Source organism: Lynx rufus, unplaced genomic scaffold (assembly GCF_022079265.1).
Source record: "Lynx rufus isolate CCGP_SWC_20201006 ecotype Redwood Valley unplaced genomic scaffold, mLynRuf1.p SCAF_24, whole genome shotgun sequence".
In the NCBI taxonomy this organism is placed as follows: Eukaryota; Metazoa; Chordata; class Mammalia; order Carnivora; family Felidae; genus Lynx; species Lynx rufus.
In genome coordinates this window covers 16,066,711-16,091,801 of record NW_025814839.1, presented here as the reverse complement: position 1 = coordinate 16,091,801, position 25,091 = coordinate 16,066,711, and the positions used below count along the sequence as shown (strand labels likewise).

General features: G+C 43.0%; 1 protein-coding gene across 1 annotated transcript in view; it reads left to right on the top strand.

Moving 5' to 3' along the window:
• Positions 1-25,091, top strand: part of DEPDC5 (DEP domain containing 5, GATOR1 subcomplex subunit) — a 127,680-nt gene that overhangs the window by 65,522 nt on the left and 37,067 nt on the right. The window contains exons 25-32 of the mRNA XM_047087915.1: positions 5,027-5,092; positions 8,991-9,147; positions 9,975-10,135; positions 14,088-14,205; positions 14,670-14,837; positions 15,516-15,735; positions 17,049-17,182; positions 23,542-23,650. Of these exons, the coding sequence (XP_046943871.1) occupies positions 5,027-5,092; positions 8,991-9,147; positions 9,975-10,135; positions 14,088-14,205; positions 14,670-14,837; positions 15,516-15,735; positions 17,049-17,182; positions 23,542-23,650 (1,133 nt within the window). The remainder of the gene's footprint in view (positions 1-5,026; positions 5,093-8,990; positions 9,148-9,974; positions 10,136-14,087; positions 14,206-14,669; positions 14,838-15,515; positions 15,736-17,048; positions 17,183-23,541; positions 23,651-25,091) is intronic.

The following is a 25,091-nucleotide window of genomic DNA, read 5'->3' as shown; positions in this document are numbered from 1 at the left end:
GCCTTGTACCTGTACTCTTGTTTTTCACCATCTTGCCCAGCAGGGACCAGGTGGTCAATGGAACTGGGGAGATAGCGTGTGTGGGTTGTGTGTGTGTGTGTGTGTGTGTGTGTGTGTGTGTAATTTTAGTTAATATAGAGTGCAATATTGGTTTCAGGAGTAGGATTCAGTGACTCATCACTTACATACAACACCCAGTGCTCATCACAAGTGCCCTCCCTAGTATCTATCACCTGTCTCCCACCCCCCTCCCTCCTGGGGAGATAGTTTTTATCCCTCTGTTTCTTTAAGTGGGCACCCATTTATAAGACTTCTCAGCCACTGTCATTCCCTTCATTGGGGAATAAGTGCTCTAGATAGTTTTGGAAAAGAAAATAACTAGATGCCATGCTTTCTTTCCCTGTGATATTAGGACTCAGAATCTGCAGCTTGGTATTTGTGTTGAGTATTAGGTACATGTAGCAGCCTGAGAGCTGAAGTAAAAGTAAAACAGCACGCTGAGACTGGAGGAAAGGGCCTCAGAGTCATTCACTCAGGCTTGGGATTTTTTTTTTTTTTTTAACATTTATTTATTTTTGAGACAGAGAGAGACAAAGCATGAACGGGGGAGCATCAGAGAGAGGGAGACACAGAATCTGAAGCAGGCTCTAGGCCCTGAGCTGTCAGCACAGAGCCCAACACAGGGCTCGAACTCACGGACCGTGAGATCATGACCTGAGCTGAAGTCGGACGCCCAACCGACTGAGCCACCCAAGCGCCGCACAGGCTTGGGATTTTTGTGGGAAAGTGCCATCTCTGTAGTCCAGAGAGGAGAAATGACTAGTCCCACACCCAGGGTCAGTCCCAAAGGTCCCACATGGATTACCCCATTTTGGCCTGAGGTTAGCAAGCGAAGAACACGTTCAGACTTCTTGACTCTGAACAGATGTCAAAAGGCCAAGTTAAGATGGTGACTTTCAGCATTGGCTCCCCAAGGTGAATGTCTGGCTTTGAATGTTGAGAGTGAGGTCTCATTCACAAATATTAGGTTAGAGCAGAACTGACTGACCGTGAGGTCTCATGTTGGTCATCTCAAGTTGTGGGATTGTCATATGCCCACAGCCAGCACGTTTGAAAATAAGTCTCATAGGCAGAGCTGGTGGAAGAGGCAGTATGTTAGATTGAACTGCAAGGAAACTGTATAAAGAGCCTCATGAAAGAGCCTAAAATATTTCTTTGAATATTTTTCATTGTTTTTAAAAAGTAAAGTGTGTGTGTGTGTGTGTGTGTGTGTGTGTGTGTGTGTGTAGCATAAAAGACTGGTGGCCTTATATGTGCTTTTGTCTGTTAGAGATGGTGCAGTTCTTGTCTAGGATCCTATTGGTTGCCTCTTTGAGCTCAAGGAATTGCCCACAAAATTATAAGTTGAACTGTTTTTTTATTAGTCTAAGAATTTCAGTTCTTACAGACCAAGTCTGGATTCAGTTTTCTAGAAAGAAAGAAAGAAAGGAAAGAAAGAAAGAAAGAAAGAAAGAAAGAAAGAAAGAAAGAAAGAAAGAAAGAAAAGAAAAGAAAGAAAAGATTCTCTAATGACCAAATTTAACATCTCAACTTGTGAGGTAATGTATTTAATAATTTCCTATTGCTCAGAATGCTTTGAGAATTCTGATTTTGTAATTGCCTTCATACCAGTTCTCAGGCTAAACAAGAAAACCCACTTCGTTGCTTCTTAATAGTTCGCTTTGTGTTTGCATGAAAATGGATGTTGTCAGCCAGGATAGCTTTTTCAGAAAATTTAGCTCCAAATGGCTTTTGACTGTTGACAAAGAAGAGATAACATTTTCAATAGCTGAAAACTGGTGCCCCAGATGGAGAGTCAGGAAATAAGACGTCTGTAGAGTTGAGCAGAGTCTAAATGCTGGTTTCACCTACTTACTGTGTGATCTTCAGTAAGTTACTTCACTTCTCTGAGCTTTAGTTCATCTGTAGAAGGGGAATAGTACCTTCTTCATATCTGCCTCATAGTAGGGGTTTGAATAAAATGAAACACTATGCTTATTTGACTTAACAAACCAGTTGTATCTTATTATGATGAATGGTAATAAAAAAAAAATCTACTGAAGGCAGTTCCAAAAAAGAAGTTCTAAAATTGTTTGGCCATGTGATATCTCTTTTTAAATTCTTAAAAATTTATTAATTTCAAAATTTACATACAGTAAAATTCACTGTTTTTAGTGTACAGTTCTGTGAGTTTTGACAAATGCATGCAGTCATATAACCACCAACACATCAAGATACAGAACATTTCCATTTCACCCCACATTCTTTTGGGTGGCCCCTTTGTACTCAGCCGCACCCCTGTCCCCTGGCAACCAATGAACTGTTCTCTCTCCCTTTAGTTTTGTCTTGTCCCAGCATGTCACGCACATGGAATCATACAGTATGTAGCTTTTTGAGTCTGGCTTCTTTTATTCAGCATATAATTCATTTGAGATTCATCCAAGTTGTTGAATGTTCATTACTTTTTATTGTTGAGTTGCATTCCATCATATGAATATATTAGTTTGTTTATCCCTTCATTTGCAAAATATTTGGACAGTTTCCAGGTTTGGGGAACTATGAATAAAGCTACCATAAACATTTACATAACAGTTTTTTTTATTTCTCTTGAGTAAGTTCGTAGGCATGGAATTGCTGGGTCAAACGGTAAAATATCTGTTTAACTTTTATTTTTACGTATTTATTAAAAAAATTTTTTTGGGGGCGCCTGGGTGGCGCAGTCGGTTAAGCGTCCGACTTCAGCCAGGTCACGATCTCGCGGTCCGTGAGTTCGAGCCCCGCGTCGGGCTCTGGGCTGATGGCTCAGAGCCTGGAGCCTGTTTCCGATTCTGTGTCTCCCTCTCTCTCTCTGCCCCTCCCCCGTTCATGCTCTGTCTCTCTCTGTCCCAAAAATAAATAAACGTTGAAAAAAAAAAAAATTTAAAAAAAAAAAAATTTTTTTTAATGGTTATTTATTTTGAGAGAGAGAGTGTGTGAGCAGGGGAGGGACAGAGAGAGAGGAGACACAGAATCCAAAGCAGGCTTCAGGCTCTGAGCTGTCAGCACAGAGCCCAACGCAGGACTTGACCTCAGGAACCATGAGATCATGACCCGAGCTGAAGTTGGCTGCTTAACCAACCTTAACCTGATCAAGAATCACATGCTCTTCTGACTGAGCCAACCAGGCATTCCTATCTGTTTAATTTTTTTTTTAACTTTTTTTTTTTAACGTTTATTTATTTTTGAGACAGAGCATGAATGGGGGAGAGTCAGAGAGAGGGAGACACAGAATCTGAAACAGGCTCCAGGCTCCGAGCTGTCAGCACAGAGCCCGATGTGGGGCTTGAACTCACTGATGGCGAGATCATGACCTGAGCCGAAGTCGGCCGCTTAGCCGACTGAGCCACCCAGGCGCCCCTGTTTAACTTATAAAGAAGCTGCCGTGCTGACAGCTCAGAGCCTGGAACCTGCTTCAGATTCTGTGTCTCCCTCTCTTTCTGCCCCTCCCCTGCTCATGCTCTCTGTCTCTCAAAAATAATAAACCGTTAAAAAAAAAGTTACTATTTTTTTTAAACTGTTTTCCAAAGCCGTGCACCTTCTGCATTCCTACCATCAATGAATAAGGGTTTCCATTGTTCCACATCTTGTTCACACTTGGCATGACTTGTCATTTTAGCCATTCCAAGAGGTCTGTAGAGGTATCTGTACTTTTAACTTGCCATTTCCCTAATGGCTGAGGAAGTTGAGCATCTTTTCATGTGCTTATTTGGTTTCTGTATGTGTTCAGTGAAATGTTCAAATCTTTTGCCCCATTTCTCATTAAGTTGTGCTCTTGTTCTTGAGTTTTGAGGGCTGTTTATGTAATCTGGCTACAAGTCCTTTGCTAGATAGGTGATTTGCAGATGTTTTCTCTCATGTTGTAGCTTGTCCTTTCAAAGACTCCATGAGGGACTTATACGTATTTATTCTTGTTATGAAAGATTCAGATGACACAAAAGTATCTAGAATAAAAACTGTAAGTTCTGGTTTACCTCCTGTCACCTCCCCCAGCTTTCTCCTTGGAGGTAGCCACTGTTGACAGTTTGGTGAGGATTTTCCCAATCTTTTTCATAGTACCATAATTTTCTAGTAAGTATATGTGTCTAGAAAGGGACCTTTAAACATTGATATGTACTTTGGGGCACGTGGGTGGCTCGGTCGGTTAAGCGTCCCACTTTGGCTCAGGTCATGATCTCGAGGCTCGTGAGTTTGAGCCCTGTGTCAAGCTCTGTGCTGACAGCTCAGAGCCTGGAGCCTGCTTCGGATTCTTTATTCCCCTCTTGCTCTGTCCCTCCCCCGCTCACACTGTCTGTCTCTCGCTCTCTGTCTCTCTCAAAAATAAATAAACATAAAAAAATAAATATTGATATGTACTTTAAAATTAGTTCTGTTACTTTTCAGGCAATAAGTTGCATTTCAAAGATCTTTCTGTTTTTTCTTTCAGACACTTATAGGGAAAATCATTGTTTTTCTCTTAAAGTGGTGAGTTTTAATATGTCTTAGGTCATATTCCAGAAAGCTATGATTTGGAGAAGGAAATTCCAGATAATGATGACTGATAAGTGAAATAAACTTTAAATAGGTCATTTTGTTTTTGCTAAAGATTTATCCAATTAGTTGAAGTGACTTTGAAATATAGCCATTTTCTTAAAATAAATGGTGGATTGCTTTTTGCTAGTGTGTGTGTGTGCGCGTGTGCATGTAAGCCAATGCTAATGGTCTCATTGGGCAAAGAATGGTATTGATAACCTCAGAGTAATGTTCTGGATCATTCCCAAGTTTTAGATTGCTCATTTTTCTTTGATTGATTCTTTTGTGCTGTTTGAAATATTCACAGAATTTTTACTTGGTTCACATTTTTATTTTTAGCTATGATTTTGGGCTTTTTCAACCATAACTGGCCAGTACTTTCATTTATTTCTTTATTTTATAGAATGAGCCTCATTAAGCTGTTTTCATCTTTCCATAGGTATGAATCCTAGGACCCAAAACAAGGATTCTCTAGAGGACAGTGTTTCTACCTCTCCAGATCCAAGTAAGAGGGAGCAGCTGACTGGGGTGGGGTCAGGGCGGGGGTGGTCAGAGCATGAGGAAGCAAGGGGGAGCTCTGTGGGAAGTCCACACATCTCTGGGTACCAGAAGGCAATGTGGTAAAGGAAAAATTTTCAGCCTCTCCAGTGGAAAGTGAAGAGGGGAGTGGCCAAATAACCTCTTCTGGAATGTGATTCGGCAGCACGTGGGAAGGGTAATGGAATTCCCATGAGGTCCTTAGCCAATTCAGAACTGGCCTTAGCCCTTAAAGGCCTTGTGATGGCTCTGGGGAACAAAGGAATAAGAGGGACTAGAACTGTTTACATACTTGTAGTTGAAATTGTTTGACTGGGTTGCATTTTTTAAAAAATCATCTTTATCTGTTGAAATATCTGCAGGAAGAGCACATCTAAATATCTATAATAGCAGAATACAAAAAAAAAAAAAAAAATCCTACCACCTGGTAGACTTTATTTTACTTAGCTGTGACCAGTGGATATACATCACTGAATCTTTCTTCCCACTTATAATTAACTAAATAATCCTTTTACTACTTCTTCTGACTCCTCATATTAGTCATTTTTTTTCTTTTTCTATTATTTAAAAAATTTTTTAATGTTTATTTTTGAGAGACACAGACCAAGCATGAGTGGGGGAGGGGCAGAGAGAGAGGAGACACAGAATCTGAAGCAAGCTCCAGGCTCTGAGCTGTCAGCACAGAGCCCGATGCAAGGGCTTGAACTCATGAAGCACAAGATCAAGGTCTGAGCCCAAGTTGGATACTTAACTGACTGAGCCACCTAGGCACCCCTCTTTTTTTTTTTTTTTTTTTTGAGAGAGAGAGAGAGAGAGAGAGAAAGAGAGAGAGAACGCACTCATGCATTGGAAGGGGAGAGAGAGGGAGAAAGAGAATCTTAAGCAGGCTCCACATCCAGTGTGGAGCCTGATGCGGGGCTCGATCTCACAACTATGAGATCATGACCTGAGCTGAAATCAGGAGTTGGATGCTTAACCAACTGAGTCACCCAAGAGCCCTTAGTCATTTTTTTTAATGTTTTATTTTGAGAGAGAGTGAGCATGAATGCGCACATGTGTGCACACGTCGGGGAAGGGCAGAAAGAGAGGGAGAGAGAATCCCAAGCAGGCTCCACACTGCCAGCACAGAGCCCAATGTGGGGGGTCAAACCCAGGAACCTCGAGATCATGACCTGAGCTGAAACCAAGAGTTGGATGCTTAACACACTGAGCAACCACGTGTCCCCCCGCTAGTCATTTTTAGTGACTTAGCACATGTATCAAACACATTACATCCCAGTTTGAAAAATCATTTATTATTGGGGGTCATTTTGGGTGGTTTCTAGTTTTTTAGCAATACTATTGAATACAGGTATAGTACATGGTGCAGTGGGTATATCTTTTCTTTCAGTTCACATCCTGGAATATATTTCCCCCAAAGTATGGTTGGCAGGATGATTATTTTCCAGAATGCTGCCAACAATGAATAGATGAGCCTATTTTTTCTGTACAACCCTGGCACTGGATTTTGGAATCCATGTTTATCGTTGTTAATTCAACGGTTCTGTTGTGGGCCCTCTTCAGAGTCCTTCTCTATAGGGCGTAAAGATATTGGAGTTAGAAAAGAGGCCACACTGTTTGCCCAAGGAAAAAACATCATTAAACTAAGAATCAGGAACTTTTCTCACCATGGGATTTTGGACCAGACATTTGAATGTTTGTATCTTGGTGTGTGCCCAGCAGAAAACATTTCTGAAGGATGTTTATGATCCAGAGGGTCAGGAAGCTAATGAGAGCCAGAACGATCTAAGACAGCATATTCAACTGTCTTCTGCTTCTGGCTTCCTACTGTAGTTTTGATTGGGTGTCTTCCTTCTGCTCCTGGTTCTAACTGGGAACTAGGAACAAGCTTACTCTTTCATCTGCCATATTGGGATATTGGGGTGATCAATTAGGTTCTTTTGGATTGTGATTTTTTAATTCTTGAAGTGTTAATGAGTTATCAAGGCCTGTGTATAGTCAAACTCACAGAATCAGAGAGTAGAATGGTGGTTGCCAGGGGCTTGAGGGGAGGTGGAAGTGAGGAGTTGCTAATCAGTGGATATAACATTCCAGTTATGCATGATGAATAAATTCTAGAGATCTGCTGCACAACGCTGTGCCCAAGTTAGCATTCCTGTTGTACTCTTAAAATTTTGCCAAGAGTAGCTCTCATGTTAGGTGTGCTTACCACACTAAAATAGAATTCAAACAAACAAACAAATAAAATACCCTAGACCTGTGTAGATCAGGGAGTTAGTTTTGTTGCAATTTCCTAAGGCAGTGGTGCTCCATGGGGCGTGTTTCCCACTATGACTTATCACATGCGTCGGGTCCTCTTCTTGTCCTTTAACTCTAGGTTCAGTGGGACTCTGTCGTATTGGGTAGCGTGTGTGTGTCACTATGTGGTGGAAAGATCCCTAAGCAGAGAGGCTTCTGATTGAGTAACTTCTGGGAGGTTCGGCTTGGCCAGGTGTTTAAAGGGGTCAGTGATGTCGCAGTACCTGCTCTGAGGAGGCCATGTGTCAGCTGATGAGATAGGGTGAATGAGACAGAGGTGAATCACAATGTAAGCTGCATTAGCACTGTGCAAAAGATAAGGTGCTATTTATTTATTTATTTACTTACTGTTAGAGAGGGAGCGTGCACATGTTCATGCGAGTGTGAGCTGCGGAGGGTCAGAGAGAGATGGAGACAGAGAATCCCAAGCAGGTTACACACTCAGCGCGGAGCCCAACGTGGGGCTCAGTCTCACAACCGTGAGATCATGACTTGAGCCGAAATCCAGAGTCGGATGCGTAACCAACTGAGCCATCCTGGCACCCCAAAGATAAGGTGTTTAAGGTGTCCCTTGCTTGATACTCAGAGGCAAAGTCATGGAGTGTTTTTGCTTCAGATTGCTCCCTTGTATAAAGATTTGAAAAATAATATTTGCTTAAATTACTTAAAGAGATAACTTCCCTATTACCTTAAGTCAGTGATTCTCAACTGCGGATGATTTTGCTCCCTGGGGGGACATGTGGCAACATCTGCAGACGTTTTTGGTTTTTACAACCAGGAGATGCCACTGGCATCTAGTAAGTAGAGTCCAGGGATGCTGTTTAAATCCTAAAATACAAAGGACAGCCCCCCAAGACAAAGAATTTTCCAGTCCAAAATGTCAGTAGTGCCAAGGTGGAGAAACCCTGCTTTAACCAAAGAGCAGGCGATTCAGGACAGATCCATGTGATTGGGCCCACTCTGCTGATTGCAGCTTTCATTTCTAGATTGTTAAAGTCTGTCTCTTGAAGTTATGGCCTTGTAACTTTCCCAGACACCCTTCTTTGATTTCTCCTCCTACCCTTTTGGATCTGTGACCTATTTTTGCAATTCTGAAAGTATTCCTGAATTCTGCTACCATGTGCTGATTGCTCCAAAACCTGGCTGAGCTCTTCTTTCCCCACCGGCCACTCTGCAGTCCTCCAGAGAGGCTCTGGCTTGAGCCTGTTTTCTGCTCTTGGAATGTTGATTTGCTTCGATGCATAACACTGCCTGTGCTACCCTGCAGTAACCTCACTGGCATTGTGGCTGTTAGCTGAAGATCGGCAAAAAATGAAAAATATCAGCTGTGAATCCCATTTGCATGATGGGATTGGATAAGCACTTGCACTGCATTATCTAACAAACTCTGTTTCTCTCTTCCTCCCTCCCCCACCCCTTTTCTTCTTTTCCATCCCTTTCCTGGCAATTTTGTCACCTTTCACTCCTCTCCCCCACCCCACCCATGTCCCACACCTGCCCTGGTGACCACACGTACCTTTCTCCCCTGTTACACGAGGCAGTTCTGACACTGTCTGCTCCCCCTGTAGTGCCAGGCTTCTGTTGCACAGTTGGAGTGGACTGGAAGTCTCTCACTACTCCGGCGTGTCTCCCCCTCACCACCGACTACTTCCCTGACCGCCAGGGCCTGCAGAACGACTACACGGAGGGCTGTTATGATCTCCTCCCAGAAGCAGACATCGACAGGTCGGTGTCAGAGGAGGGTTTGGGGTATGCATCAAAACACTGCATTTTCAAGCCTGTGTCTTCCTTTTCTGTTTAGAGAATTTTATTGAAGCAAGAATTGTCAATTTTTTTTTAGAGTTCCATTGACATGCCTCCTTTAGCCATTTGTCCTCATTGATCCTTTCTCATATTTTTCTATTGCATTTGTTCTGGACACACTAAATCTCTTTTTAAAAATTTTTTTTAATTAAAAACTTTTTTTTTTTTTGAGTTTTAGAGAGTGCACTAGCTGGAGAGAGGGGCAGAGGGAGAGAAAGATAAATTTTTTTTAATTAAAAAAAATGTTTATTTATTTTGAGAGAGAGTATGTGCACAAGCAGGGGAGGGGCAGAGAGAGAGGGGGAGAGAGAGAGAGAATCCCAAGCGGGCTCCATGCTGTCAGCACAGAGCCCCAAGTGGGGCTCCATCTCACAAACCATGAGATCATGACCTGAGCCAAAATCAAGAGTCGGAGGCTTAATTGACTAAACCATCCAGGTGCCTGAGATCATGACCAGAACCAAAAATCAAAAGTTGAACGCTCTACTGACTGAGGCACCCGGGCATCCCTGATCTTCTTTTCTAAGATTGGCTATTAGCTTTTATTTGCCTTCTTCTTCTGCCTCTTTTCAACTGATCATTTCTCCCAAAACTGGTTTATAGATTGATAGTTTTATGAACCACCATACAATGCTTATCAGGGCTGGCTTGTGGGGTCAAAGCAAAAACAGAGGATGGGAGTATAGACTCTGAGTGTCACTCTGACCTGGGCCAAGCACACCCATGTGAACAACCGTCTGTTTTCTCAGGAGGGATGAGGAAGGTGTGCAGATGACGGCCCAGCAGGTGTTTGAAGAGTTCATCTGCCAGCGTCTCATGCAGGGCTACCAAATCATAGTGCAGCCCAAGGCACAGAAACCCAACCCTGCTGTCCCACCCCCGCTGAGCAGCAGCCCACTCTATAGCCGAGGTAAGTTTTTCTCTGGGGACTTGTATTTTTTCTTTTCAACTTAATTTGTATGAGTACGTTCTCAAGATGGTAGGGAATAGACAAATTTAGGAGTAATTATTTTTCAACACAAAATTCACAAAATTTTACTTTACATGAGGAATATAGTCTCCACTAGGCCCAGATTAATCTTAAAATTTTCTTTAATCTACCACTCTCCTTTTAAGGAAGAGGATATGACCCAGTTCAGGAATGTTATAGCCTGGCTTTGGCAATACCCTGGAGTAGCAGGCAGCTGAGCCAGGACTGAACTGTCAAAGTACATAGTGCATATTTTAGACCCAATATACTTTTTTTAATGTTTATTTTTATTTTTGGGAGAGACAGAGACAATGCGAGTGGGTTAGGGGCAGAGAGAGAGGGAGACACAGAATCCGAAGCAGGCTCCAGGCTCTGAGCTGTCAGCACAGAGCCCGACACGGGGCTCGAACTCACAAACTGTGAGATTGTGACCTGAGCCGAAGTTGGACATGCAACCGACTGAGCCACCCAGGCGTCCCTTTAGACCCAATATTTATTTCTAGCACAGTACCTGGCACACAGCAGGTTCTCAGATGTTTTGTAAACCTGAAGTTTATACTTCCCACCCCACCCCCCCTTTCTGGATTCATCTTCTCTTACTTGTTGCTGAAGCTTAGCACATTGAAGCAAGAATGGATCGTCTGTGAGTGGCAGACACTAAGTGACAGAGACTCAGTGATGCCAATTGAATTACAGCCAGGCTCCGGAGAGCTCTTCTGAAATAAGTCAGGTAGAGAGAATTAAGTATGGGTGCCTAGAACCAGAAAGCAGGGATCATTTCCCAGAACAATCAGTAAGTACCTGTTAGGCTCCTGCTTCCTCCTTGCAGCTAATGAGATTCCCCACTTTCCTAACCTCCCAGCTCAAAACCTCAGATCATCTTTGATTCCATTAGAGTGCCTCTGGCCAGAAAATCAAAGAAGTATGGATCTGTGATAGAAAGCTTGGTGGTCTATCCAGTCCAGGCCTTGTTGCTTATGATGAAGCTTTGGGCTCCCTCTGGATTTTCTTGGGAGCCCATTATGTTATTTATCACTTGTTGTCTTCTTTTTATTTTCTAGACTGTACTGAATAGTAATCTTCTTGAGTTCCAGGACTGTGTCAACCTCACGTTTTTATCCTTTACATTGGAGACCACCGTGCCTGGCATACAACAATATGGGTTGATAAATATATTCATTCATTCATTCATTCATTCACTCAATAGTATTTTTGAAGCCCTTGCTCTGTGGGGCATTTATAGCCCAGTGGGGAAAAATAACATTAATCATACTATGAAATAATATAATTCCTTGTTGTGATAAAGACTGTGAAGGAAAAATCAAAGGGCTATAAGGATATTTAATATTGGTTTTGATCTGGTCTGGAGGGTCAGGGATGGCTTCCGTGAGGAGGTGATGTTTGAGGTGAGACCTAAACTATGTGCAAGAGTTACTAGGAAGAGAACCAGGTTGGGAGTGGGTAGAAGTATATGGGAAGAACATGCCAGGCAGAGGGATTAGTATGTGCAAAGGCTCTGTGACAGGAGGCACTGTGACACTTTCTGGGCAACAAAAAGAAGACTGGTGGGATGGAGCACAGGGAGTAAGCTGGAGATGTGGCCAGACATGTCAGGAGACCCAGGCCTCACAGGGCCATGTGAAGGATTTTGTTCTTTATCCCAGGAATAGTGGAATGAATTAATCTTTATTTAGTGTCAGTGGCCCCATCTAGCCTTCCTACCTGCTTTTCTCTAGAATAGCCCTTAGAGGTTCATAATTCCTCTGGCATCCACTTCTGCTCTGGTCGATTCATGAGTCTCATGTCATGGCTAGTTGGCCAGTCTACTCACCTGACCATACTCTTTCTGGCTGTTTTTTCCTGTGATAAATTTAATCCTTTTATTTCTGTAGTAACAGAAATGGTATCATTGTTGTTTATTAGTTATTGGAAAAGTGACTATCATAAGTGAGATTGCTTCTGATTGAAGATTTGTTGACTACCAGTTATGAGGGGGACCCTGTTCCAGTAGTGAACAGAATAGCCTCAGCCCTGTCCTCAAAGTTTATTGTCTACTGGGCAAAACAAGCATTAGACTAAATAAACCACAAGTATTTATTTGATCACAGATTGTCAAGAGTGCTGTGCAGGATGAAAACAGGAACCAATTAATTTTTTTCTTTCCTTTTTTTAGTTTATTTATTTATTTAATTAATTTATTTAGAGAACAAGTGGGGGCGGGATGGGGTGGTGGTGCAGAGAATCTGAAGCGGGCTCTGTGCTGACAGCAGACAGCCCAACGTGGGGCTCCAGCACATGAACTGCGAGATCATGACCAGAGCTAAAGTTGGACACTTAACCGACTGAGCCACCCAGATGCCCCAAAACAGGAACTAATTTAGAGTGGGGTCTCAGTACTGTGCTAGGTGCTCATGAACATTATCCCATGACTTTGTCTTCCTTACAGCCAGCAGGGGGTTGTTGCAAGAAAGAAGGAATGCAGTGATGGGGGCCCTCAGACACACTCTAGTTGCAGAAAGTGAGACTCAGAGAGGTTTGGTACCCAAGGGCACACTGCTGACAAATGGAAGTGATGGGGTTTAACCTAGGGTCCTCTGAGTCAAAACCTGTCCTCTTATATGCAGCCTGACTGCCGCCCCTCACTATCACCTGGGAAATTTTGCATTCCTAGTGAAGGTCCTTTCAACCTCTGCCATCCTCTCATCCTGACAACTCCCATGCTGCCTGCCCTGTGTGACTGTCTCTCAGAACTGCATGAGGGCACCCGGTTTCATTTCTAGATCACAAGAATCTTGTCTTTGCTCAGTTGTCCATCGAGGCACTATTTTTACTCTCTTAAAAGCTTACAGTTTTCTTGATTCCTCAGAATTTCCCTCTTTCTATGCACAATTCAGTTCACCTAGTATGTTTTTGATACCTGCTGTGGGCATGGCATTTTGTCAGGTGCTACAGAAAATTTAAAGACAGACAAGATTTGGGCCCCGGCCTCATGGAACCTCCACTTTGAAAGGGTGTGAGACACGCACATGTGGAGCCACATCCAGGGTAAAATTCAAACTGCTGATGGGATCTGCTAGCTTACTGGAGTAGTGGCAATTTTGATGGTGACCTTAAGTGATCTGTGGGATCTTGATGGCCCAGAAAGAGAAGGCTGAAAAAGCAACAGGAGCAAATGTTTAGAGAAGAAAATTACAACTGAAGCATGGTTTTGGGTGCCTGGGTGGTTCAGTTGGTTAAGCCTCTGGCTCTTGCTTTCAGCTCAGGTCATGATCTCATGGTTTGTGAGATGGAGCCCCACTTGGGGCTCTGTGCTGACAGCATGGAGCCTGCTTGGGATTCTCTCCCTCTCTCTCTGCCCCTCCCTGGCTTGTGCGTGCTCCCTATCTCTTTCTTTCTAAATAAATAAATAAAGTTAAAAAAAAAAGACCAAAGCACGGTTATAGTGTGGGAGTCACGGAAACTAAAGGTAGGTTGGCTGCCACACTGGGGGCGAGGACCTTAACTGCCAGAGTGGCAGCTTGTGCTTGAGTGGAGTGGAGTTTCATTTCAGTCCCAGAGTTGAGTCTTAGCCCATTAACATCTAATCCAGAGCTTTCCTTCTCCAAGGCTGAGGAATCAGGCTGTTCAGCTTTGAGTGTGTCTTCTGGATGCTGTCAGCACCCCGGGCTCTAATCTGCTACTGGCTGGTTTAGTAACAGAAAATTTCTGCCAACTTCAGGACTTTTTTTTTTTTTTTTACCAAAAATAAGTCTTTTCCATGAAACTGGCCCTCAAAAGAGTTGCCTCTTTTGTTTCTCCTTTTTCTGACTGTATATGGAAGAGAAGCAATTGCCTGTTAAAGGAATGATCCTCGACTAGATGGAGGAAATGATTTTAACCCCCCCTCTGTTAGGCCTTGTATCCCGAAACCGCCCTGAGGAGGAGGACCAGTACTGGCTGAGTATGGGCAGAACGTTCCACAAAGTGACGCTGAAGGATAAGATGATCACAGTGACACGTTACCTTCCCAAGTGAGTCCTTGGAAATTTAAGGTTTTCACCTACTGTCCTGAATTGTGTCCACATTACTAACTTGTGTTTGTAATGCATGCTGTGCACATAATGACTTATGTGCATGACATAATTCAAGATAGGTTGAGTGGTTGGTTTTCCTTTTCTTGGAATTACAGTTTTGTTCTCTAGGATTATTTTATGGTTATAGCTCACCTTCCTCTAAAAGGGATTATGATTCAGCCTATGATGTTTAGCCTGATTCCTAGAAAGCCAATTAAAAATAAAGAATGGGAGGGTAAAAGAATGACAAAGTTTAAGAACTAAGAAATTTCCGTTTCCAGTCCCTTGGGATGAGTTGGTTACTGCACTTGAGGGTTGAAATGCCAAGGATGGTGCTAAGTATATGGAGATGGAAAGGTCCAGAAGAATTGGAGGAGAGGGAATTCTCTTTTGGACTTCTGGGCATGCCCTTTGTTTTTCAGGTACCCGTATGAATCCGCCCAGATCCACTACACCTACAGCCTCTGTCCCTCCCACTCGGACTCAGAGTTCGTCTCCTGTTGGGTGGAATTCTCCCATGAGCGGCTGGAGGAGTACAAGTGGAATTACTTAGATCAATATATCTGTTCTGCTGGGTCTGAGGACTTCAGGTCAGAGAGTGTGCCTTGGCTTTCCGTCTGGCTGCCTTGGGTGTACCTGAATTTTAACACGTCTGTCCTTTTTTCTGATTACAAGATGATGTTTGTTTTAGAAAACATGGAAGAACAAAAAGCACATCTGCACTGGGTTACAAAACTCAGTGAGAAGGTGGGTGGTGGTGATGGTTGCACAGCAGTGTGAACGTACTTGATGGCATAGAAGTAAGTGTACGCTTCAGGATTGTTAACGTGGCACATTTTGCTATGTATGTTTTACCACAGTACAACAACAGAAACTTCAGTGATGAAGTGCTCTTTGATGAAATGTCAGCGTAGATCATGTTCTTAACCTTTTCCTGACTGCCTGTGGTGTCTCATTTTTGATTTTTAATTTTTATGTGTGATTTATGATTGTGGTGATAAAAAGCCACAACCCCACCGAGTCTGGCAGCACGAAGCATTCTGACATCTCTGGGATATAAACTGAAAGCACGTTTCATGGCCTACCTCCAAAGCTTGTGTTTTAAATGAAGCCATGAGATGTAGCATCAGACGAACACTTATTCAAGGGGAGCTTGCTCGTCACATACCGACTCTGAGGACAGGGTCAAGATGGGGTGTTCATTAGGCGTGCTTTTATTGTCTGCTTTTGCTCACCACACCCCCTTTTCTCCCTTTGGCCCTCCACAGCTTAATTGAGTCTCTGAAGTTCTGGAGGACCCGCTTCCTGCTGCTGCCAGCCTGTGTCACTGCCACCAAGCGCATCACAGAGGGGGAAGCCCACTGCGACATCTATGGGGACAGGCCCCGGGCGGATGAAGAAGAGTGGCAGCTCCTGGATGGTTTTATCCGCTTCGTGGAGGGTTTGAACCGGATCCGCAGGCGGCATCGCTCAGATCGCATGATGCGGGTAGGGCTCTGTGGGCCCCGTGGGGGCTGTGCTTGGTCTCCTCCTATCTCAGGGGCCTCTCTCTGACCGGTTTATTTACTCTACAGTTGCATTTATCTTAACTCTGAAACAGTGAGTTCTCCTCTAGTGCAGGGTGAAGGAGGGAGGGATAGGGTACAGGCAGCCAGTGGGTAGTGTTCTGTGGCACGGGACCACCCTTGCCTACCTGAGGACACACAGCTCCTTCATGCATTCCCCAGGTGAGACCCTATGTCAAGCCCAGCTGCTTCCTCTGGATTACTGAGTAAAAGTCACTCGAGGGTAGTGGCAGTGATACTTGTTTAACTCTCATTACTTTTGGAATTTCCAGCACCTTGGGTGTGTTCAGCCCCACACCACCCAGTGAGGATACTGAGGCTCATGGGGTTATGGGATATGCCCAGCCAGTACAGGGCAGATCTGGGATTCTGTGTGTGTGTGTGTGTGTGTGTGTGTGTACAGGTCTGTGAATTTTAACAGAGGCATAGATTCATGTAACACTACAACTACAATCAGGATACAGAGTAGTTCTATCACTCCCAAAAAACTCCCTCGTGCCACCCTTTATAGTCACACTTTGCCTCCATCTATAACCCCTGGCAGCCACTGGCCTGTTCTCCATCACTGTACTGTTGCCTTTTCCAAAAGTCATATACACAGAATCATATAATGTGTAACCTTTTGAGAAGCTGCCTTCTTTCACTCAGGATAATGCCTCTGGGATTCACCCAAGTTCATACAATTTGTGGCTTGTATCAGTAATTCATTCCTTTCCACTGTGAGTGGTGATGTTTCATTAGCTGTGTTTTTAACCCCAAGTCCCCCACACTGGCTACACTTTGTACACAGCATTGCTTATAATTAGAAACATTTCTGAAAGACCTTGCATGGTAGAAAGAACTTTAGTTTTCAAACCAGATGACTAGAGCTTGAATTCTAGCTTCAGTGGGATTTGGGATAGGTTACTTAACTTCTCTGGGACTCAGTTTCTTCTTCCGTGATTTAGGTAGAACATTATTTACTTCCTGGTGGTGCGACAAGGGTGAAGTGATTTGTGGAACCCACCTCAAGGAGGCAGTTTGTTTTGAGTTGACAGGCATTTGAACCTTCAGTTGAAGTGAAAAGCTGTTCTAAGCATTTACTGAATAGCAGGAACCCATGTCACTTGCCTCTGTTAATTGGATTCCCAGAGCCTCAAGCACAACAGATACGGCAGGCACGCTCTGGGCTGTCAGTGGCATCTGCTAAGGGAGCCCACTGAGGCTGATGGTCTTGTCTCCTCTTCTCTGCTTTAGAAAGGGACCGCCATGAAAGGCTTACAGATGACCGGGCCCATTGCCACACACTCCCTTGAGTCTACCGGCCCCCCAGTTGGCAAGAAGGGAACATCAGCTCTGTCCGCCCTGTTGGAGATGGAGGCCAGTCAGAAGTAAGTGCCTGCTCGGGGAGTGACTCGTCCCCACCAGCAGGCTCCAAAGGTTTTGTGAGTGGAGGTGAAATATTGTTTCTGCAAGGAGCCTGAAATTAAGAAAAACACACATACATGAGAAAGCTGCGTTAATACCCAGTAAGTGTCAAATAACATGAAATATGCCAGAAATTATAAACTTGCAATCTGGGACTTAATTTGAACTACAGATACATTTGGTTTGGCCCATAAAGTGGGGTTTCTTGGTTTCTTTGGGTTTTTTTTTTTTATAATACATTTTGTAATTTAGAGCAGTTGTAGGTTCAAAGCAAACTTGAGTGGAAGGAAGAGAGATTTCTTGTATACCCCCTGTCTCCATACCTGCACAATCTCCTCCATTGTCAACATCCCCTACCAGAGTGGGACATTTATTGTAATTGGTAAACCTGCATTGTCACATTATCACCCAGTATTTGTAGTTTACATTACAGATCACTCTTGGTGTTATACATTCTATGGGTTTAGACAAATTTGTAATGACATGTAGCCAATAGTTTCACTGCCCTCAAGATACAAAATATTTTTAAAATATCTGAGCTGCATGTTTTTAGTTTGAAGATTTCATATACAAATTTGGATTTTATTTGAATTTGTATATGAGAAGTTGTGTAGTATATACAACATGATGCATGATTATATTATTCATAAAACAGTGTATTGCAGATACTTTGACACAACACTGTACTATAGATAATAAAATCTAGCCTTTCTAGAAATAGAAGAGCCTCAGTTATAGTACTGGGTCCACATGCACAGCCAGCCATGGGAAGGCTGGCACTTTGGAATGAGCACATGCCCTCTGTTTTACCAGAGAAGAGCCACACCCTCTAGTCTTGGACTTGTCTTGCACCCTCAGGCATGTGACCTGGCCAGCTTCTCTAAGCATTTGTGTGGTCCCTTCATAAAAAGTATGTGCTCCATTTCCCAGGATATTGGTGGGGCTACATCTTGCCTGGGAGGGCAGTGACAGTGTCCCAGGAGGTGGGATTTGAGTTGGCCTTGAAGGGAAGAAAGCATCTATACAGAGAGGCGAGGGGGAACTTGGGCAAGAGGAGAAAACACCTCTGTGTGCAGGTGGCCCCCACTCTGGGAACCTTCCTGGCCCCCTCACCCTCCCAGCCAACTCAGATTCTGTGCTTCCTGTCACCCCAGACCAATATCCATCAGAACCCTTAGTGGAACTCTACCCAGGTTTACTCACATTCCCCCTGACTTGCTTGTGCTCTGAGGGCAGAGGCTGTGTGTTGTGCTTGGCACATAGTATGTGCACAATAGATAGTCATAGAATGACAGAGGAAGGGATGTTGAAGTTCCTTATACAGATGTTAGGGGAGACTAGACCTTATCTGTCTGGCATGAGGGACCATGTTGGGCCAAGCAGGAACCTGTGTACATTAGGCTTTCCGAAAGTAACATGGAGTGAGCTTAAGGCATAGTCTAGGTGCAATTAGAAAGACAGGTGGGAAGTTGGATGCCATGCTGTCCTTACATGTTCTTATCACAAAAGGGATCCTTTGCAAGTTTTTTATTTTAATGGAAAATTTCAAATAGGTAAAGTAGACTAGTATAATAAATCCCTGTTTCCTTATCATTGCAGCTTCGATGATTATCAACTCATGGCCAATCTTTTTTTTTTTAAATAAATTTTTAATGTTTTATTTATTTTTTTATTATTATTTTTTTAATTTTTTAACATTTATTTTGTTATTGAGAGACAGAGAGAAACAGAGCATGAGCAGGGGAGAGGCAGAGAGAGAGGAGGAGACACATAATCTGAAGCAGGCTCCAGGCTCTGAGCTGTCAGCACAGAGCCCAACGCGGGGCTCGAACTCAGACTGTAAGATCATGACCTGAGCCGAAGTCAGATGCTTAACTGACTGAGCCACCCAGGCGCCCCTGTTTTATTTATTTTTAAGAGAGAGAGAGAGAGAGACAGCTTGAGTGAGGGAGGGGCAGAGAGAGGGAGACACAGAATCTGAAGCAGGCTCCAGGCACCAAGCTATCAACACAGAGCCTGATGTGGGGCTCAAATTCATGAACCCATGAGATAATGACCTGAACTGAAGTTGGATGCTTTAACCCACTGAGCCACCCAGGGACCCCAACTCATGGCCTGTCTTATTTCATTTATATCCCACATGTTCTCACCTTCCTTTTTACTCTTTATTAAGCTTCAGGCATCATATCTCTTCATCTATAGTATTTCACTATGTATCGCTGAAAGTGAAGTACTCCTTTATACTTTTTTAAGTTTATTTACTTATTCTGAGAGAGAGAGAGAGAGAGAGAGAGAGAGTGCACACATGTGAGCGAGGGAGGGACAGAGAGAGAGAGAGATAGAGACTCCCAAGCAGGCTCTGTGCTGTCAGCACAGAGCTCGATGCAGGGCTTGATCCCACAAACTGTGAGATTGTGACCTGAGTCAAAATCAGGAGTCAGATGCAACCAACTGAACCCCCAGGTACCCTGAGAAGTACTCCTTTAAAAAAAAAAAAAGTCCTCGGGAGCCTGAATGGCTCAGTTGGTTAAGCATCTAACTTCAACTGGTTCATCAGTTTGAGTCCCACGTGGGACTCTGTGCCTATAGCACAGAGCCTGCTTGGGATTCTTTCTCTCTGCCCTTCCCCTACTTGTGTTTTCTTTCTCTCTCAAATACATAAACTTAAAAATTAAAAAAAAAAAATTAAAAGTCCTAATACTATAATTTACCTAAAAGGTTACAGTCATTCCTTAGTATCATGAAATATGCCGTTGGTGTCTTTGGCAGAAGTGTTTTCAGAAATGAGCCCCATGTATAGAAAGGCCTGGCAGGTGGGCCCCAAGAGGCAGAGACTCTTTGGCAGCCTCTCACTAGTCAGGCAAGAGGCCACAGAGGCTGGAGAGAGGGTGATAATAAATGGAAAAGAAGGGACACAGGATGACAAGGGAACCTGGAGAGGACCTGGGGCAGATGAGAGGAGGAGAGCAGGGGTAGGTTGAGCTCATCACTGAGGGCACTGGTTCCTCTTCAGAAAATACCTTCACCTGACCAAGGGAAGACCCTAGAACTCAGCCCACCAGGTTCTTCCTGTAACTAATCACAGATCTTTCCCACTGGAAAAAAGAACAAGGAACATATGTTGCTGGGAGGGGTGTGAAGCTGGGGGTGGGGGAATCTTATTTTAATTTGTCAGTGAGTCATCCTTTAATACACTTGTCCAAGTAGCCTCTTTCTGCTCAGACTGGAAGAGGAAGGATACTTGAGGTGGTAGTGTCCCCCAGTGTGAAGGGAGAAACTCTCAGCTAATCCCACAAGCAGGAGTCAGGACAGAGAGACCCGAGACTTATTCTCTCTCCAGATGACTGCTCTTGTTTTCTCAATATAGGAGGTATAGTGACTTGCTATGTTTTCTCAATATAGGAGGTAAAGCAGAGGGAGCCAGACCTTTATATAATGTTAGCACACACAGCGTTTTTTATTTGTATGCTTTGCTTTTGTTTTTGCTGCACTAAGCTGATCCGATTTTGTTTATTATGAAAAACAATGCTATAGCAATATGGAAAAGAATTTTTAAAGACTTCACCTATACTCCTGCCATCTTACTATAAACTGTCTAGTTTTTCTAGTTTTCTTTTGGTCTTTATCTAAAGTCATGTGTGTTTAGTCAAGCTCTTGTAGAAGATAGAGGCCCCAGCAGTCTCAGCCTTCTGCTGGTTGTCAGCATGGCTGAGACCAGTCTGGGCAGCTGGTGCTGAAGATAACTCAGTGACAACCAAGTCAGAGCAGAGATCAACAAAAGGCAATTGTCACTGCTTCTATGGAGGCTTGGCTGACAACCCCATCCTGGCAGAAGACAGTAGGCCTCCGTGTTTATTTTCACATATGCATGTATATAGGGTAACTAGTCTTGTGCTGGCAGGTCCCCTCATGAGCCGTTAGATAAGGAGCCTCCAAGGACAAGGGTTTTGGACTCACATTTGAAACCCTGATTCCTAGTCCACAGGTCAGCATATGAAAGGCAGCTCACTAAATGGGGATTGTCATGTGTATCTGAGGGGCCAATGGGGGGTAACCAGGTCTTCCTCTCCCTGCAGCTTTGGGGGAGAGAATGTCACAGTGTGCCTTTGTGGATGAGGCTCAAAGGAAAACACATTTTGATGTGGTAGAGAGAGACAGTGTGGTGCAGGGACATGGGAAAGAATTGAGCAATTGTTCTGCTTTTCCTATATGAATTACACCTCAGAGTAACCAAGTAATTGGTGTAGGGAAGTTTGTCTTTTTTCAATATTGCAGCTAATAGACACAGAAGGAATGATAGACTATTACCATGTGTGATCTTTAATGAACTTCTGGATCTAACAGAAATCACCAGTGGCCACTAATATCACCAGAGAGAGACTGCCAGATATTACAGGCCTCCAGATAGATATATATAATGCCACTTAAGAAGAGTTCTTGTCCAAAATTGAACCTGAATCTGCTCAAGCCATTAGGTATAACTCCCAGTTCTCAGGAAGTACAAGGCACAGAGGAATATGATAAACAATAAAGGGATAAAAATCAGCACATCCAGACTATGTACATTTACAGGACAAATGAGCTACTTTCTTCAACAAATAAATTGTAAAGATAGAAGTACAATGAAGAGGAACTTATAGCTTAAAAAAGAGTTAAGAGATACAACTCATTGCAACAGGGGGACCTTAATTGAACTCTGTTTTGAACAAACTACAAATAATTTTTTGGAGACAGTTGGGGAAATATTTAATATTGGAAATTTTTTAAAATTTTAAGTGTGTTTGAATTATGGTTATGTTTTTTTTTCTTAAGTTATTTTCTTTTAATGATAGAGTGAATATTGAAGTTCTTACAGGTGAAATATGTTTTGCTTCAAAATAATTGGAGTGTGTAGGTAAGGAGTATAGATGAAACATGATTGGCTCTATAATTTTGGGGCTGGGTATGTAGGGATTTATTATCTTATCCTTTTTACTTTTGTATATGTTTGAAATTTTTCCATAATAAACTAGAAAAAAAAAAGAGTATAACAGGTTACCATGGAAACTGATTTTTAATCTCTGGTATGAGATTACTTGACAATCTGTAATAAACATGTCAGAATTTTAGAAGTGTCACAGACTGAGATCTCTGGGAAGCAGGCTGAGATGGAGTTTAACATGCAGGTTGTTTATTAAGGAGAGGCCTTAGGCTCAGCATGTGTGGGAGGGAGGAAGAAGCAGGAGTGGATAGAGGGAGCAGCCAGGTGCAGTGCAGGCCCAGTGACAGCCTTGGGTCCCCTCACTCAAGCTCTAGAGCTAGAACAGCCTTCAGAGATGAGCCCAGTTGGACCAACATGGCCAGATCTGTACACCCCCTTGTTGATCACTCATTGTCTGTGGGCAGCTGGGGGCCAATGGGGGGAGGAGCTTGAACAAGGCTGCTCTGCAGCTGGGGCTGTCCCCAAAGGGGCTGACAGGTGAGTAGTCTGGACAACATGGCCCACTACTGTGCCAGCAAGGCCATAGCAGAGGGATCTGGGCAGTGCCTCACAGCATACACCACAAGAAGTGTATGTTACAATAGTGATGAAGATTTAAAACTATAATGTGAGTCTCCTGAACTCTACCAAATAAAAATTCAGTGATATGTTGAAGAAATTTGGGGGAGCATTTAAGTTATGACAGCTCATAATTATTTTTAGTATAGGTAAAAGGAAAATAAATGTGGAAATATGCTTTTATGTACTTTTATGTACATCAGAACGGAGATGGGATAAGATGTCGTAAGAAAACCATAGTTGTCTTGTGTTATGAGATAGTGTCTGTTAGATATGTGTGATTGGGGGTTGGGGAGAGGAGCAGGGATATAAGTGCATGTATTTGAAAAATTAACATATAAACCTTCAAAATGTATGGGGAGTCGACACATTTCCCCATATAGTTTATGCCACATGTTAATGCAGCCCTAATTTTCAGAATGTGCTTCTGCTGGTATATTTAATGAAAACCGAGAACAAGTCTTCCCAGAGGATTAAAAAAAGGGTTGTTTGTGGATGGAGTCATTCAAACCATGTCACATGGCCTTTCAAAGTAATATGTAAATACTATAAGCACTATGACAGTGCTTTTTAAATGGAGCTCTTTTCTTGTTTATCTGGGAGGACTGTTGATTGTTCAGGACAATGAATGCAATGAAGGGTATCGTGTTGGGCCTGAAGGAGAAATAAAGAAGGGTGTTTCTGAGGTGACAGCAGTAGTATCTTCATTTCATCTTGGCTATTGTGGGCCCTTCACCAGGGGACTCCCAACAAGCCACAGATACGTGTTTTTCCATCTTTCAGGTGCATGGGAGAACAGCAGGCAGCTGTGCACAGTGGCAAGAGCTCCTCCCAGCCAGCGGAGAGCAGCAGCGTTGCCATGACTCCCACCTACGTGGACAGCCCACGAAAGGTAAAGGGGGCCACTCCAGCAGGGAGCTGCCTCATGCTCTCAGGGGCCCGACATGGCGGGCCAAATGAATAGCCATTCAAATCCAGGGTTGAATATGCTGAGGATTTGGATGAATTCTACCCTGAACCCTTTTAAGCATTACTATTTCTAAAGAAGCAGTTTCTGCTCACAATTGTAAGGAAGTTAACTGCTAGATAAATGCAGATACAACATAGTCAAGCTAAACTATATTGGTCAAGTCCCAAAATCTGGTTGGAGCTGTGAAATTGGCCATCTGGTTTTCCTTCAGCCACATCCTTGGCTCTCCCAGATGGGAGGGAGAAAGCTCTTGGGGCAGCTTCCATGAGAGCTAACTCTTTGATAAAGAAATTCCCATCAGTTAGATTCCTGAGAAGTACAGTCAAATGGATTGCATCCTGGGCGGATGGGGGAATTAAAACCTGAGGCTTTGGGCCTCTGTACCAAATAACAAGTCCAGCAGAGGGGCCAGAAACTCCATAGATCAGGCTTTTTGTATCTTTTAAGATGAATAAACTTGGCTCTGTCTACTCATTCTGGGAAGTTCAGAATGCGAGATCATTCTAGTATGGGAAGGTAAGCTGACTGCGTTCTCTTACCTGCTCTCTATCACTAGGAGATGAAGGAGCTTCAATACATGTATTTCATTTTTCAAAATTGTGGCCAACTTGTACATCTATCTATGTATTTGTTTATTTTACTTCCATATCATGAAAATTTTCTAGTCATTAAATATTTTTGTAAAAGTATGATTTTTCAATAATACGTAATATATCACCATATGGATAGACCCTCATTGGTAATTTACTTTTTTGTTAAAATTGTAGATGGTTTCCGATTTTTAAAAAGGATTTTTGGTAATTATTCTATAAGTTTTTATAGTTATTCTGCGCTGTATCACAATTATAAGTAATACTGCAAACAACATCCTTGCACATAATTATTTGACCGCATCTCTTATTATTTCTTTGGGATAAATGAGTAGAATTAGACTACCAGGATGCAGGGGTTAAAATCTAAGAAAGTATAAACTGAGGCTATAGGCAGCTCATATATTCTATAGACTAGCGGTTGGCAAACCTAAATAAATATTTCAGGCTTTGTGAGCCAACAGGCAAGATCAAGGCTATTATGTAGGTACTTCTATCTCCATATAAATTTTTAAAAACCACCCTTAGCCCACAGACTATAATAAACCAGTAGCTGGATTTGGCCTGCAGTCTGTAGTTCCCTCACCCAGCTCTAGGAAGTGACTTTAGGTACAGTCCCAAGGATAGTCTCTGCATAAGGAACGATCTATCCGTCCAGGAAGAATCTTTTCACATGTATGTAAACCTCAGCAGCATTAGCAACTCTACTTCTATATGTTCTAGCAGAGAAGGGACACAAATGGAACAGTGAGAATTCATAAGCATCTTGTGCG